Source organism: Tasmannia lanceolata, unplaced genomic scaffold (assembly GCF_043159265.1).
Source record: "Tasmannia lanceolata isolate RefF3 unplaced genomic scaffold, GAP_Taslan_0.1 ptg000005l, whole genome shotgun sequence".
In the NCBI taxonomy this organism is placed as follows: Eukaryota; Viridiplantae; Streptophyta; class Magnoliopsida; order Canellales; family Winteraceae; genus Tasmannia; species Tasmannia lanceolata.
The window spans coordinates 9,862,501-9,880,422 of NW_027518682.1; the positions used below are offsets into that span (position 1 = coordinate 9,862,501).

At 37.2% G+C, this 17,922-nt stretch overlaps 1 protein-coding gene across 2 annotated transcripts in view; it reads right to left on the reverse strand.

The window, feature by feature from the left end:
• LOC143877422 (SMAD/FHA domain-containing protein) overlaps nt 1-17,922 on the reverse strand; it is a 28,465-nt gene that overhangs the window by 8,955 nt on the left and 1,588 nt on the right. For both annotated transcript variants that reach the window (XM_077379463.1, XM_077379464.1), the window contains exons 2-11: nt 17,059-17,240; nt 16,845-16,948; nt 12,490-12,570; nt 8,521-8,624; nt 8,322-8,408; nt 6,119-6,321; nt 4,590-4,791; nt 4,432-4,482; nt 4,233-4,331; nt 861-920 (exon numbers count right to left, since the gene is read on the reverse strand). In XM_077379463.1, the coding sequence (XP_077235578.1) occupies nt 861-920; nt 4,233-4,331; nt 4,432-4,482; nt 4,590-4,791; nt 6,119-6,321; nt 8,322-8,408; nt 8,521-8,624; nt 12,490-12,570; nt 16,845-16,948; nt 17,059-17,240 (1,173 nt within the window). The remainder of the gene's footprint in view (nt 1-860; nt 921-4,232; nt 4,332-4,431; nt 4,483-4,589; nt 4,792-6,118; nt 6,322-8,321; nt 8,409-8,520; nt 8,625-12,489; nt 12,571-16,844; nt 16,949-17,058; nt 17,241-17,922) is intronic.

The window sequence follows — 17,922 nt, forward strand, 5'->3', positions numbered from 1 at the left end:
TTGTTTCGTGTTTTAGTCCCACATAGACCAAGGATATAAAAGTTCTGCTATCTACTGTGGGTCATTTTAAATCAAAGAGATAAAGCAATACAGCCCAGTTCACCATTCAAAAAAAAAAAAGCAATAAACCTAGTTCCAATGGTACATTGATGGCTTTAACCTCAAGACTTCACATGTATCCATGTTCATATGCTCAAAATGGACGCCTTCGGGATTTGAATAAGTATATGCACTTTGACACATCAAGGGGTGCAGTAACATGGTAGATTCAATCCGCATGACCGTCCAAGCACTAAAGGACAAACACATGTCCCCGTGAGTCTGGACTCCAAAGAAATGAAACGTGAAATGCCATTGTGGGCTCTAGGGAACCAAAAGGGCTTCTTTTGGCCAACCAATACATTATGAGAAATATATATAGAAATCCAGTAAAACATTCCACAGCATATCTCAAACACACTTTCAGATATTTCAACTCAGCCAGTTTTAGTAATGCACACGTGCATACACACACCTCCAAACCGTATAGATAATGATCTAGTATAAGATTGCGCTAACCCATGGTATATAGTTCATCTATAGTATAATGTCCTTTTATATGATTAGAATAGATTATATTGTATGCATCAGGTGGCATATAACATTACATATTATATAATACATCCTACGATACATTGAGTTAAAATGTATTTGATTCTACATTCCATCTTTTCAGGGAAAAACTGTACATGCACTGGCATTCCCATTTGAGGTAAAATAACTACTGTTAATAGTAAAAAAAATTCCACCAGAACGCAGTGTGGATGCTTCCATTTTCATTTATAAGGCAATTCAAACAATAACAAGAAAATCATTTCTACCTTTTCACTTTCAAGTTCCTCCCTCAGTCTTTTTATTTGCAACTCTGTGGCTTTTGCTCTCTGTTTCAACAAGCATAACAATTCAACAAACATCAACTTCTCTTTGCATTACATGCTACCACCAAATGACACTAAAGATATCATGACATGTAATCTTAGCATCAAACTACTAACCAAGCGCACATGGCTTAGCAAAGTCGACATAGATGAAGACCTAAAAACACTTATTTGGGAAACAGAACCAACTAGAGAGATAGGAATATAAAATGAAAGTCAGAAGTAAAAGATTTGAGAGAGAGACGTATAACTATTTAGGCCCTGTTTGTTTTGGATTTCGATAACCGATTGTTAGTCCAAAACTTATTATTGTACTCAGAGTTGAACATAAATTTGAGTGCAATAATCAGTTTTGGAATCATGATCGGTTCTCAAAATCCAAAACAAGCAGGGCCTAAGTTGGAGTCATTCCAAGGTTATAAATGTCGACCGAAATTGATTCGAAATGGCCGATGTGTTTCTATTTCCATCCCCGCCGAAATGAAATCCTTTGGTCGACATGTATAGATTTCGTTCTTCAATTATGGTGAAAATACATCGACTAATTGTTGATTTGATTCATTTGCACATAGATTAGTGCATGAATTTTCATTTTCCATGGATCTATGGTTTTGAAAATTTGGAAAAAGTATAATTGTGGATAAAACCTAATCATATATGCAGGTTAGCATCTAATGTTATTATATGTGAGATCTTGATTGAGCTAACAATTAACGGAGTTTTTCATTTTGAAAATTAGTTATTTTATTTATTTTTATTAGAAAATCCTTTAAACTAGGGAAAAACTATATTTCTGGAAAAATAATTAACATATATGCATGTTAGCTTCTAACTAGTAAAAATGCACGTGCAATCAGTTTCCCGTAAGAGTAACCGCAAATAATATTCGTTAATGCTCCTTGGTTCTCTGAAGACAACAAGCCCAAGTTTAATGGTAACTATATACTCACAAGTCGAACAATATTGAGTTATTCATAAATGGGTAATGCCGTAATGGCATCTCTGAGAGGGAAGCCACAACTTGAAGAATGAAGGCATGGCATTCCAAAATTGAAAAAAGACGGCTCGTTTTGACGCACTTGATTGTTAAAATTTGTACCAGTATAAATGAAGAAACAAAAAGAAGAAAATGTTGCAAATTGGCTTGATTTGGGAGCAGATAAAAAGTGCCTATTATTGTTTTGTGCTTGATTATGTCAATTATGCTATTTGTGGAGAGGGTTTATATGGGAATTGTGATCGTTCTTGTAAAGCTATTTGGGCGAAAACCCGAAAAACGTTACAAATGGGAGCCCATTAGAGATGATGTTGAGATGGGAAATTCCGCCTATCCAATGGTTCTCGTTCAAATCCCCATATACAATGAAAAAGAGGTATTTTCTACATTTCTTGCAAACTACATTGTTTTTTTAGTAGAAAATGTGGGTTTCTAACTTTGTAGGTCTTTCTTTGTGCTATTGTGTGTTTGATGTAGGTTTATCAGCTCTCCATTAGAGCTGCATGTGGGTTTTCCTGGCCGCCCCGTTTGATCGAATCGTTATCCAAGTGTTGGATGACTCCACAGACCCAACCATCAAGGTTACACATTAAAACCCATTGATAGAAAAAAAAATTCCAAAAAAATGCTCCTCTTTTGGGAAATTTTCAAGTTTTTGTTCATTAGTAATATGGATTTGTGCTTTTCTTTTTTTCAGAGCTGGATATCAAATATCCTTCACAATTCCATTGATAAAAATTATAAACTTCCTCAGAGAAGAAAAATATTTCACTATTTTTCCTTTTTCTTTTTCAATTTTTTTGAAGATTTTTTGTATTGCTGCTCTGTTATTTTTTGTCTCTTACATTTAAAACTCAACTACCAATGTCCTTTCTTCAAGCCCATTTTTATATTACAGACATCTATTTTTCTTCTTATTTATCAAATCTTTGTAGCTCTTTTTTTTTCTCAATTTTTCTTTTCTAATTTCCAGTTCTTTTCCTATTTACCAGACTATCAAATCAAACACCTAATTTAAACCAACAATATCAGTAAAAAATTTACCTCATTCGTATTCTCTTTTACAATTCCATGTTAATTCTGCATCCTTATTCATAAAACCAGTAATCAAATTGACCCAAATAAAATAAAATAAATTGGAAAATGAAAATTTTTCTGGGTTCCCTTTTCCATTTTTGACACACCCACCTTTCTATGTCCTTAGGCCAAACCCTACTAACTATACATTTATTAATAGAAGAAAACTCTTAATCTTTCCTATTCTCCCAAATAATTTTCAGTTTCTTTTTCCAATGTCTCTTCACAAAAACCCAGGATTTGGTAGAGCTAGAATGCCAGAGATGGGCGAGCAAAGGCATAAACATCAGACACCAGATCCGAGACAACCGAACCGGGTACAAAGCAGGTTGTCTCAAAGAAGGCATGAAACACAGCTATGTTAAGCACTGTGATTATGTGGCCATTTTCGATGCTGATTTTCAACCAGAACCCGATTTTCTATGTGGCTCCAAAGAGTTATTAAAGAGGAGTGTCGGTGGTGATTTTTCTTCCTTTTTTAGTCACTCTCAGTCCTCTCATTATGGCGAGAATACAAATGGGATATATATTCATTAAAGGTAAGTATGGAAGAAAAAGTTAAGGATATGTTGACTTTTGAGCCAAGTGTTTTGCAAATGCAAATGACAAAAATACACTGAGTTGTGGGACACAATTGGCATTAGGGCTATGGGACACAATCGAAAATAAAAGCAAAGGGTGGAAGAAAATAACCCATCATTTTGCCTTTATATATAGTAGTTAGATTTTGTTTATATGTGAATTATTCTTGCCAAACCAACCGATCAAAAGATTATTTTTTTTGAAAATTATTTATTTTATTTATTTTTGCTAGAAATATTTCTAAATTCCCATCATTATATTGCACCCCTTCGTTATATTGTACTGACTTCATAAAATTAATGAATGAATTGGTTTTTCCCAATATTTTATATTTATTTGAAGCATATGTATATGTGGTTGTATACATTTTCAGTTTAGAATGGACCTTATTGTTTCAGACATGCGGAAAAAAAACACATTGTGCAAGTGTTTAATCTTGTTCAACCAATGTGGATGGTTTTTCCTGCTTCTGTGATGGCTTCTAATAGTTTATGTGTGCTTATGCTAGCGATTTATGAAGTTTCATCCTAAATTTCCATCATTTGCAAGCATTTCCACGAACTTCAGTAATTTTACATGATTTCCAACAAAATCTTTCCATTTCTGTGACAGCCAACATTCATAACAAAACTGACAATTAAAACCTCAGTCATGCATACCTTTCTTTCATTTGCAGAGGCTAGTTGTTCTTCACGTAGTTGAGCTTCTAGCTGTCTAACTTTCTTCTCAGATGTAACAAAGCTATCTCTAGTATCTTCCTGTTGCAGAAAGAAATTTTGAATAAAGCCTAAGATTCTAAATTCTAACATTCTGGAGAAAGAATGTTGTATTTATCCATAAAGAGAAACTAGTGCTTACCAGTTTTGATCTCAAAGTTTCCACAAGTACACGACCTTCTTTATCTGATTCCTGAGAATGTTAGAAAAAAATGGGTTCATCTACAAATGGTCTTTGATTTAGTTGTACGGCTTACCAGTTATCACATCCATATTGCTAGAAACAAAAGTATTTCATACCTGAAGCTTACTAATAACTTCTTGCTGCTCTCTTTGTTGCCGTAAGGCAGCATCAGACTGCCGCTTTATTTCCTCTTGAGCTTCCAATTGAGCTCTTTGTAATGCAGCTTTTAGATCCGCAACAGCTTTTTCCCGTTCTTCCTTTCGCTGGTTCCGTTCTTCTTCTAACCGTGCTTCAAGTTCAGATATAGTTGCTTTTTGACTACCAAGAGTAAAAGCATAATATTATAATTACCACCCTATTACAAAACTAGAAAAACACTAAACCAATTAAAGAAAAAAAATATACACACACATCAATAAAAGGAAATGTAATGCTTCCAAATCATAGACGAACGAAAAAAGAATTAAAAGGCCAAGCAACTCAACCAAACCTTCTTTTTTTGTAACAACAAAACAAAGCATTGTCTTGGTCGACAGCTCTGTCAAATAATTATTCTAAGAAGAAACACCAATAAAGTTCTTATCCTGGTTTTGATTCCAATGCATGTGAGAAACCCACTATATCGAGTAATACACAAGCTCTTGCCAAGAAGAAGATTTTATTCTTCAAGCATACAGATGGAGACATCATCTCATCTGATGGACCCTACTGTGGGTGGGCCATGCCCCATAAATCTCACCCATCATGCAGTGGCTACTGGGGATATGATGGCCTGCAAACAGACAACTGAAAAGAAATATAACAAATGCCTACAATCAACAGGGAGAAAACATTGATCAAATGGTTGGGATCAACGTTTAAAAACACGGATGCGGCGCGGAATGCGGACGAAGAAAATCCTAGTCAACTCAGTATGACGCGGTCGAGTACTCGGTTGATGTGGCTGAGTACTCGGTTGACTTGGTCATAATTTGGGAGTCAAAGGAGTTTTTGTTGACTATGTAGAGCAAAACGCAAAACGTGGATGCAACGAAATGCGGAACACGGCCAAGGTAAAAGGGAGTCGACGCAGATGCGGGGGAGTTTTAAAACTATGGTTGGGATCGTCTGATGGTGGAGATTTATGGGAAAGACCACTCATGGTGGGGCCCACCATAATGCAAGTTCTACTTCTCTAACAATGCACACCGCATGTTACTATTGCACTAACATAAACAAAATGGTTAATATTTTATCCATTGTTTCAAAGATCATCTCCTTGATAGACCATCTAAAGTCATCCTTCTTACAAAGTAGAAGTTTGAGACCGTTCATTCAAGTGTTAAAAAAGCAGCACCTATAAATGCATGCATACAAAAACATACTTTCGGTCTTTGGGATTATGAAAAATAGCAATAAAAGGTAGAAGAATGAGACTGAGAAGCATGCTTTTAAATTTCCCCGAAATGACACAAATGTTTCCATTTCCATCTCCACCGAAATGAAATCTACATGATTTCCTTTTGCGTCATTATTTCTCCGAACTTAGGTTGACAGTCTTGTCACATCCTTGAGATTGTTGTAGGTTCGATCTCAACTTAACTAGAAAGGAAAAAAAACAGACGTCTGCATATAAAACAGTGTCTATGAAATGTCAAGTTCTTACCTGTTTATAATTTCATCAGCATCTGAGCGTGATTGCATAGATGCAGCGAGCCTCTCATTGAGATCCTCCACTGTATGTTGTCGTTCAACGGATAACGTGCTGACCTCGTCCAATTCCTTCTGTTTAACCTCCAACATATGGTTCAACTCTTTAATTTGATTTAGGTAAGATTCTGTTACTGATTCTTTCAGCTGTTTCAGCTCCTGCAAAGATAAGTTATATCATTTTAATAACTGGAAAAACAATCACAAGATGCAGAGGGGTAATTTTCAGCTTAGTACGGCTTCCAAGTACAGTAATACAAGTATTGAATCATAAATAACATTTTAGTAGCCATTAAAAAAGGGTGTTGCTAGCAAATTTCGTGGAAAGCCATTTGCGGCTGACTTTTGCAAGAGAGAACAGCCACCTCAGATGAATTAAATGAATAAGACAATATCTGCTGAAAAGTGAGCCTGGGTAGCTATCCCATTCGCTCGTCCCACTTCTCAGTTAGCAGACACCTTCATAAAAGTAAAAGTTCGGACAACTTTCGATGGTACCTTGGGAAAGTTGGGCACGTGCGACATCTATGCACTGTAAAAGAATAGAGGTGTTAGGATGGAGCTCACAAAATTTTCTTTCTTTTTTCTCTTGATTATTACATGTAAATGATGGACCCACACCTTATGTATGTAATTCATTCTTTGTCCCTCTCACTTAAGTAGCTTAAGTGAGCTTTGCGACCTACCATCCAAAAAAAATGAGCTTTGCCACCTAAATAAGTGGGCCCCATTTTCGTGGGTTTGGGTTTTCACCAAAGAACCCACGATTCCATGAACATTCTTCCTCTCCTTCATCTATTCATTATATTTCTCCTCGTCTCTTCAATCTTCTCTCTTCTCATTCCCAAGTCTGTATTACTTCTCCTAACAATCCCAAATATCAAATGATGATGCCATGATAGTGGAAGCTTTGAACTCCATTTCTAAAAGGCAAATTAACCAAGTTGTTGGAGCTTAATCATAACAACATAGATGGTCTGATTAGCATAAGACATTTAGGGAATTTCAAGCGCTTAGAGTTTATCAGCAATTAATTTGCTATTTTGTAAATTTCCATACAAATCTATGGCAAACCAAACAATAAGATTAATGTTTCAAATGTGATAGATGGGAATACTTGTCATAAATTTGAATGCATCATTATTAAAGAACCGTTCTTCCATTTTCCATCCGTAATCATATCACAAAGAACATCCCTCGGTCCTCTACTCAAAGAAACTAATAAGTTAGCAAGATGCATCAATTACATCCCTTGGCAACTGCACACACTGATTCCCGCATGGAGACATGAGAATTTATACATGAAATCCACAGGCACCATAGCTGCGCACACTAATTCATAGCAAGGTCACAGGTGAGCATTCATTCATTAAATCCACAGGCACCATTGCTCAAGGCTTTAAGTTTTCGTTTCTACCACCAAAGGGAAACATTTCAGTTTCGGTCGGAAATTTTGGTGAAATTTCTGTAAAATCAAGGAAACTTATGCAAATGACAGAATTTAAAGATGAAACTTCAGGAAATGCTGGAATAAGCTCAAATAAACTTCAGGAAATGCTGGAATGCTGGAATAAGCTCAAATGAAGACTTAAAAACATCGCATAACCAAGACAACAATCCATAATGGTTTAAAAACATCAAAAACCTAGTGACATGCACAGTTGCACATGTCTAGTAATTTAGCACATACCAAATTTCACATGTAATTCATAAAAATATTTATACATAATACATGCACCACAATAAAATTTAAAACCATGTCATTGCTGCAAGTTTCCTTGGAAACTTTGATACTGCCGCCCCAGAAGACATCAAAATCTCATCTAGGTCCCAATATAATCACAGCACTTAGAGATAACAAGAGAAAAAAAAAAATTGTTTGCCTAATTCTCACTACTATCAAGAGGTATCATGAAAAGTTGTTTTTTCAAAAATTGGAAAAGACATCACAGTAACTTGTGTTGAATAGAAATTGGTCAAGAAATCATAAATTTTTCATCTCCAAGTTGTTTGAGGGAAGGTCTTCTGATAATGGAAACCTCTCATGAGACTTATGAATATGACACTGTGTGTATACGCACAAATTCAAAGAGCACACACACCAGGCAGAGATAGAAAGAGAATCATGGGATAAGTTACAATATAGAAAGAGAGTATACATTTTCATGACGAGCAACAGCCACCCGAGTTTCATTACGAATTGTCTCTATGGTGTGAACATGGGATTCCAGTTGCTTTCTCAACTCCTGCATTTATATGAATTATTAAGAGTACATTAACCGTAAGAAATGGAAAAGCATTACAAGTCCCACCAATCTCTGGAACAGTAAGTTTATCTTTTGAAGCCACAGAACATACAGAGTTGGACCTCTGAAGACTTCGAACGTCGTCAAGTGATATAGGACCGTCAGGTGCACCAATGCCCAGACCCTTTAGCCTCTTGCTTTGAGGTCCAAATTCCTCTTTAAAGGAAAAAAGAAAAAGAAAAAATAAATGGGAGCAGACAGAAAATATAAGAACCAAAGCAACCCCTTTCAAAAAAAAAAATTTAATCCTTTCAAAAAAAAGAACCAAAGCAAACCACAAAATATAGGAATTGATACAAAAAATATGTACCACAAGCAAATAATTTAAAAGACTATATTAATTACACGAAGTCAAGAGGAATGATTTTACTTTCAAAAGACGGATGACTTGGCATTTTTTGAGTTTTCACTTCCATTCATGATATCCCATGTGATGACTGAAGATTTCAGCAAACTTTTCTCCTATCAGCCATTTTCAAAGAAAAAAGACTCGACCCACCAACAGCTTTAATCAGAAAAATGATTCACAAGAACAATACAACACATGTCTTATCATAAATATGCAAGTAAATACAAGCAATGTTTGCTCCAGAAGTTTGAAGTGAAAAGAAAAATCTATTAAGCATCGGTCTCAACAAAGCAACAAGTTCCTCTCAATGCACATGGAAGGCCTTGGAACCACAAAATTGTCCTTTGTTATAAGCCAATTGATGTCGCATTGCCAACAACCCTTGATTTGCCCCTTTTTCGTAAGGCTTATGACCTTTGTGACTTTCATCGGTACATATAGTTTAGGGCTATGCATTCTGTAGGGTATTGCCATTGTGCGACACTAGTCATGTCGTCCGCCTAATTAGTGCGGAGACATTGATGTGCACGGTCCATGGTTTTAAATTTCCATTTCGGCCGAAATATTTCGGTTTGGGCCGCGACCAAAACGAAATTTACATGAAGTCGTTTCTTTACAAGATTTCGGCGAAATTTCACCGAAATTCAGAAATTTCGCCGAAATGTCACCGAAATTTTGTTTTTAGCCTTTTTTACAAAATTTCCACCGAAATTTTAAATAGATCTACCAAAATTTTAATAAAGTCAACCGAAATGTTATAATTCCCACCGAAATTCATGAAATATTCACCGAAATAGCCAAAATTTCCACTGAAATCGCCGAAATTTACACCGAAATTTGGTCGAAATAAAAAAAAAAAAGGAAATCATAATCATATTTTTACATGATTTCAGCAGAAATTTCAGCCCGAAACCGAAACATTTCGGTTTTGGTGGTGACCGAAACCGACACCGAAACCAAAATTTAAAACCTTGGCATGGTCAGCCATGAATAGGGGTAAAAGATTGCAAGAGATACGTTCCAAAGTGACCAACCGGGAAGTTGCTGCCATTTCTAGCTTCGCGGCAAACGAATGTGGGAATGAGTCCGCTCCTATGGGGGAATTCAAGAAAAAAAATATTAAAATGTTTATTTAAAAGTTATATGAAAAAAAAGGGTTTATTAAAAAAAGGGTATTCAAAGGTCATATGAAAAAAGGGGTTTATTATTTTTTTTTTAAAAGGTTTATTCAAAAGTTATATGAAACTCCGAGTAAACATAGAAATCAGGTGCATCCATTACATGATTTTAAGGAGACGTGCTTAACAACACCAAGGAGATGGACGGTTTTGAGAATACCTTTAAGTCCTTTTTGATCAAATTTGTGGCTTTATAATTTTTTTTTCCTTTTTTATTTTGTTACCTCAAATTTGCACCAACTGAATTTCGGTCACAAATAAGGATGAGTACCTATTTGTGCAACTTCGATCACATTTTATCAAAGAGGATTTCTTGAATAAAGAATTTATTCTTCAAAATAATGGTCTAACCTAAAATCCCAACCAAATGGTACCTTGTCAATTGATCCTAAAAATGGTTTGTTCACGTCCTTCATAAATTTCAAACAAGAGGTCATAGTCCATTATCTATTTGTAGTAATTCTACTTCATGGAAGGAATAGTTTCATTTGTAAGGAAACCAAGAAAATGACTTCATCAAGAAAGTGCGCCCACCCCCCTCACCCCGCAAGGTCAAGGCACCCATTCCCCTTCGCGTTGCATTCAATATCCCACCTTATCAAGCGTTTTGGCCTCTTTTTTCTTCCTTCCCATAAGAAGTCCCTTTGAAGCATCTCGATATAGTTTGCGACAGCCTTCGGAATTTTGAATAATGACAAAGTAGATAGGAAGGTTGGTCAATGGCACCTTTATTAACTTAATTCTTCCCACCATGGAAAGAAAGGATTTCTTCCAGCTGTCTAAGTTACACTCCAGCCACTCAACAAAGGATTCCATGGTTTCCTAAATGGAATGTTGAACCCAAAGCTAAACCAAGATATGAGATGGGAAGGTAATCCTTTCCATAGTCAAAGATAGTAGTAGCCAATCTGCCCAGCGACCCTTCCTCCACATTATAACCCACGATAGTGTTTTTACCCGCACGTTAACCTTCAACCCCAACAGCAACTCAACCCATCAAAAAATCATCTTAAGATTGCCAATATGAGTACTTGACACACCACATAAAATAAGTGGTGTCGCCGAATTGAAGATGGGGGAGGGAATCGACTCCACTGATTCTCACCCCTTCAACGAGCCCCTTTTCTTTTGCCTTCAATAGCATTCAACTAAGTCCCTCTCGAACCACTGTAAATACTAAATAGAAATAGAAAAGAAGACAAAGAATCTCCTTGCCTAAGACCCCTGGAACTCTTAAAGAAGCCTTCCGATCAACCATTCATAATGATGGAGAAATAAGAGAAAAAGATTCATGTTTGCATCCACGATCTCCATTCCGTTCCAAAACCCATTACCCTAAGCATGTACTCCACAAACTCCCATTAGATGTGAACATATGCCTTCTCCATGAAATGGATCAAAGGATTGGTACTTTGATTTGATTAGCACGATCCTTTCGCCTAGTGATAGAATGCCTTTCTTCCACACTACTTATTTCCTTTATTATCTTCCCACGACCATTTCCTATAATGCTTTTGTCGGTTTACCCACACATAGCTGAAGGCCCAAATATGTGCAAGAAAGATCAAATTTACCACAACCAATCACTCAAGTGTCACTCAACAGTTGGTTTTCCAATCTTACACCTATTATTGTTGCTTTGGTGAAATCAACTCTTCGACCTGACACATTTTCATAGCACCTTGGAACCACTTTTATGCTGGAGGATTTTTGTAAAGTACCATAAAAGTTTATCATATCCTCAGCATACGGTAAGTGCATAACTTCCAACTCTGAACCAAAAAGAATATCAGAATTAAACAGTAGTTACTTTGGATAGGATCAACCTACTCACCCCCCCCCCCCCCCCCCCGCCCTACTAGCTCGATTCACCGGAAACAACCAGGATTTGATTGGGCCATCTCAGGCAAAATTCTTGTGGAAAACCATGCTTAAGCATATCAGTCAGTTTAAACCAACTAACTTTTCCATGAAGTAAACCAATTAAATTTTCCATGAAGGGTTATTTCATAAATAAGTCCACGAGTGTTAGTTCCATTGCCAAGAGTGGACTTTGAGAATAATACCATGCCAACAGACCATAATGCACAAGAGGTTGGCTTTTTTTTCCAGGACTCTCTGAACGACTCTTCCTGCTGTCGTTGGCTCATTTCACCCGACTAGACATAAGCATTGATACCATGATCCTAACATCCTAAAGGCTCAGCATCCAGAAATGTCTTTATATCTAGGCAGAACAAGGAAGGCAAGCTTACAATGCAAAAGCATGGCAAGGACACCTCGGTCTAGATATGATAATGCAATCCATAAAAAATGGTCACTTCTGCCCAGCCAATTGCCAAGCCAAAACTGCATACCCTATAGGTCCCACCAATTGTTTAGGGAGACAAACTTTGCGAAAATAGTTATGAATTTTCCAAAAACAAAGGATGGACTAATAAAACCAATATAATTAAACATGCATGGTCATCCTACTAATTATTAACATGTATACCTGTTTTCCTTTTAGATAGTGTATTATTTTCCGAGCAAAGAGATTTGCACACTTCTCGATATACAAATGCAATAGCAGATTCTGCAACAACGCACAGAAAAGAAACAAGAGAATTAGTTGTCCCACTAAGTACAAGCTTTTGATAAAATTCAAGTTCTCAATCAAATGAAGTAAATGGTAAACAAAGTAGCACAAGTCATAAGTCAAAATCACAAAGATTCCCAAAAATCAAGATAACATTTGCAAGCTAACAATAAAAAAACAATTCTATACAGAATGAGCACTCAGTACATAAGAACTGATCAAGAAAAATAAGTGGCATAAACTCTTCAAAAAATGGCATAAACAATTTTTTCATGGGAAATACAAATGAATGTAGCTTGATGTAACAATTGCTCCAAAAGTTAATGAGGCCTAATTAGACGTCAAACTAACCAATGTGTAACGAGTTGAATATTCAATGAAATTATTCCCTAAATAGATAATGATTAATAACGAAAAGCAGAAAAACCAAGGCACTGGAATCAAGACAAGTAAATTTAATATAGAAAATGGAAATCATGAAAAATGGGATGAATATCATCACCGCCACCATAACCATCGTCATTATCAACAACAGCCACAACCATAACAACATCTTAATGCTCTCCCTCACGTGTGGTCCCTTTTTTGGGATTGGCCTACACGTGGCACATTTGGCCCCTCTTTTGGGTTGGCCATTGAAAGGGGTTAATGGAATTTCTTCGAATCCTCACGGCCTTTGAAGAAATTTCTTTTGAAAGGGAACTTGAGAGAGTATCCCATCTCTTGGGTTGTTTGGATAGAGTGTTCATTAAGAGCTCTGGTTCAGATAAGAGAGTTTGATCTAGTACACGTCAGGAGTTTTCAGTGTTAAATCATTTTACCTCCGGCTCTCATCTTGCATGCCATCCCCCTGCAGGCCGCCAAAGCGTGGGATATTCCGGCTCCCCCTAGGGTGCGATCCTTTGGCTGGACGGCTATCTTAGATAAAATCATGACAGTTAATCACCTTCGTAACCGTCACATGTTGATCGTAGACCACTGTGCTCTTTATTCAGAAGCTGGGGAAACAATGGAGCATTTACTTGTTCACTGCAAATTCGCTAGGGAAGTTTGGAACGGTATTCTTCTCAAATTTGGAATTTCTTGAGTATTCCCAGCTCGCTTGAATCTTCTCATAGATTCATGGTTGTTTGCCCCTTAGAAAAAGCGAGGGAAGGTTCTATGGAATGTGTGCTTGCTTGCTACTATATGGTCCCTTTGGAAAGAAAGAAATGCTAGAATCTTTATCGGAGTAGGTCAACGGCCGCAATTCATCTTCATAAAGGTGATTGCATTGACTATATCGTGGGTCAGTGCTCTCCCCTCGTTTAAATTTGTCTCTGCATATGATCGTTGGCATTGTTGGAAGGAGGTGTGTTCTGGTGGTGTCCGAGGTGGTCCCTCTCATCCGGAGGGTTCCCTTAAGCTAAATTTTGATGGATCTAGCTTGGGAAACCCGGGCCGTGCAGGGGTGGGAGGGCTTCTAAGAAATGCGGATGGTGTCACCTTTTGGGCTTTTTCCGGCCCCACAGGGATCGCCGACTCTAATGAGGCGGAGGATCAAGCGGTTCTCCAAGGCATTAAGTTGATTGAGGGTCTCATCGAGAGTGATAGTGGAGGGATACTCTCTAAATGTAATAAGACGGCCAAAGGGTAGTTGTTCGCCTCCCTGGAGAATCACCAACTGGATCGACAAGATTATGGATTGAGTGGGGGATTCGGATTTTTCTTTTCACCATGTGAAAAGATCTCCTAACTCGGATGTGGATAGACTTGGCAGGGAAGGAGTAGTGAGAGACGAGCTCTTCCTTTTTTATTTCATTCCCCTGTGACGGGCTATATTTTCTTTTTTCTTTCTCTCTTAGTGCTGTCCTCCTCGGTCAGCTTTGTACATTATCTTTTTTCTATTAATGACACATAGCCATTCAAAAAAAATATCAAGGAGTTTTGAACTCAGGGCATTTGCTCTGATACCATGTGAAACAACCAATTATTCCAAAAGCTTAAGCTGTTAGAGTTGGTGTTATTTAATCATTTATACTTCAACACTCCCCTTCACATGTGGCCACCCCTTTTTTTTGGGTTGGCCTTACACGTGGACTTTTAATATCAAGGAGTTGTGAGTTTTGAACCAAGAACCTATAGCTCTGATGCCATGTGAAATGACCAGTTACTCCAAAGGCTTAGGCGGTTGGAGATGGCATTATTTAATCTTTTATACTGTAACAATTATCATCATCACTATCATCATTACTTACAATCCAAACATTTTCCTTGACGCCCCTAAATTCCTTCCTCACTATTGCCTCGTGAATAACCAAACTCTTTAACCGTCCCGCCAATTTTATTTCTTTTATTTGAATGGTGAGAGGAATATATTCAAAACAGGGAAGTAGGCGCCGAATCAACTACATACACAAGAGAATAAACCAATGGCAAATCAATCAACCCAACTCTAAACCATAGGGAAGGATAGAGAAATAAAGAAAGAGGGTGGCGGACCCATGCTTTGTCAAGGTTTTCTTGTCCTATAGATAGTACCTGTATTTTAGAGACTAGATACACCGAGCTTGGAATAATGGGGACCTTAATGGGAGTACCATGATCCCATTTCTTCCCATCCAGCCATAATGGTTAATCACACGGCTAAGTAGCTTGACGCTATAAAGGAAGAGCTGCTCTCAATAGAAAGAAACCAAATTTGACAACTCAACGAGTTACCAAATGGAGCCAAGCCAGTTGGCTATAAGTAGATCTTTAAAACCAATGTTTGGCTACAAGGATCACATTGAGATGCATAAAGTAAGAGTAATTGCAAAATGCTACACTGAGGAGGGGGATAGGCTACGAAGAGACTTTCTCTCCAGTTTCAAGGAAAGACTCTCTATGGAAAGGCATGTCTTTGGTGGCTCATTTTGTTCTGGAGTTGCACCAGGTGTCTCGGTAGTGGTACTTAAACTTTTCACATATTAATAATAGGATTTGGGTTCAATAAAGATGCCATGGATAAATGAATATATCTTAGGGGCAATACGAGTGATACCATCACTTTAGTATTTGTGAGTTGATGGTGTACCACTCTCTAGTAGTATTATTTTGTCCATGTTGTATTGAGATCAAGTAAGCGCAGGCTCCTGGCCTGGGTAATTTCTGCCCAAAGGTGATGGATTGCTGTGGATTCCTCATGTCATTATGTTAATGTTTCCCTGTTCCTCGTGTGCTTCTCTTTCGTACCATTTTTATTCCTTTCTATTCTATATTCTTGCATCTCAAATGTAGTTGGAGGGTTCATTAATCATTATAATTAATTTGCATCACATGGTCACTATTTACCTTTCTCCAAGATTCCTCCCTTTCGCAACCATTTCACAAGGAGCATATCATCATATTTACTGGTTACCTTATTCTAATAAAACCAAACTTATTTGGTTTACATCCAACTACTTAAGTGATATTTGTTGTTCGACCCCTGGCCTTCTTAGAGAGAGTCCCAACACGTTCTTTCAAACTTATAACAAAGACCACCTTCCTATTTCGATTTTTAGGCATACCATGACTAAACAAGATTCCAAGCTACCACTTGCGAATTTTTCAAGCCCAAAAGAAAATAAAATGGACCGCATGACCATAACCCGTCAAGTAATAGTTCCTTTCTACCTAATTTTGTAGGTAGAGAGCAGCTAAACTTTACATTTGGCGGTATTGATATGGATAGAGCAAGGCATCATAAGAAGCCAAAAAATATAATATTGAAGAAAATAAAAGAGATTGACCATGTGGGCAATCACCATTAGGATCGACCCTAACAATCAATATTGGGTCCCACAGTGAGACACGTAAGTGAATTCGGGTCTGTTGATCTGTTGGACCATCATGGGGAAACCGACATGGTCAAGGTCCCAAGCTGAAAGGGCATTCCATCCGTAAGATTTAACACCTACAAAAACCAATGTTATTAGTTTCACTTGGCTAAATCCTAAATGAGGCCTAATAGATCAAGTCGCAAAGATCATCCAATCAAGTTAACGCCAACGACAATGAGCTGGACTTGCATTCCTCGGTTAGATTAATGGACCCAATCGCGTCCACATGGGACCCAGAAAATGATCACTAGGAAAGAACCTGGTGGTGAATGTCCTTTTAGCATTTTTAATAAGAAAACACTAATAATACTATAAAAAACATTTCCTAGCTTAACTTGCTTGGAGAAATGTTTTGAGACCAGTACATTGCATGATAGCCAGGCAGAAACAGAATGCAATAGTTACTTAAGATCGAGGCATGTGCATTACCATGATGAGGTTGAGCAACAAAAGATATAATATCCCCATGCTGGATTTGAGCTTCGGGACTCTTTTTCTTCAACTTTTCCCAGTTGAGATAAGTCCCATTAGTGCTGCAAAAGGTCAAGACCATCAGAAAAACTTACATTGAAATGATAAGGCAAAAAAAAAAAAATTTGATAAATGGAAGCTCGATGTATTCAGGTTCCAGGCAATATGGCACCTGGTATCTTTCAGAAAGACAGTTGCAATATTGGATGTCTGATCCATATCTTCATCTGCAAGTGTCTTCTTGTAAATTTTGCAATGCTTTGCACTGACAGCAGGTGCTTCAATTCGATAATGTGCCCCCTCTGCCAACCGGCCAAGGCAATGCTCATCACCATTTAGAAGAATATTAATACCCTGATTCAGAATCTTTTCATCAGCTTAGGTTTGCCAATATTGTCATGTAAGTGAGTATATCAGTGTGTGCAGTTATGGCACCATTTTGAAGTATCTGGATAGAATAGTAATATAGCATGCGTCAAATGATTAACATTTTCTACACGGCATTAAATGCCACAATACTCTTTAATACACTCACTTCAGCACGCATTATTCGTAAAAACTAGACCAAATTGACTGTTGGAAGCCGAGGGAGCGCCCTCAACTCGGATTATAAGCCACGGGAAACAGTGCCTTACCAATAAATATCCTCCGTTGCAGAGTTCCGCCCATATGATTTCACCAAGATCATCTTGGCTTTGAAAGAATCCATCTCAAGAACGATAAGAAGTTTCCAAATTCACCATGTAATTTCGTTCTATTGCGTTTTTTGTACTTTGACTAGTAGTATGTGTTCATGTTTGATGATAATAATTCAGTAAGAGCATTCTTCCCATCAGTCTCTTTCTTACAAATCAAAGTCAGAAACTAAAATTAGGCTTACTGTCTTACATTCTAATAAAAAATGCAAATTTATACCATCATCAAACACACATATTCTAATCCAAAATAAATAAATAAAAATGCTGCAGTCAATTAGGCCCTGTTTGGATTCCAGAAAAAAAAAAAATTATTAGAACTCGCCACTTTTTTATACAGT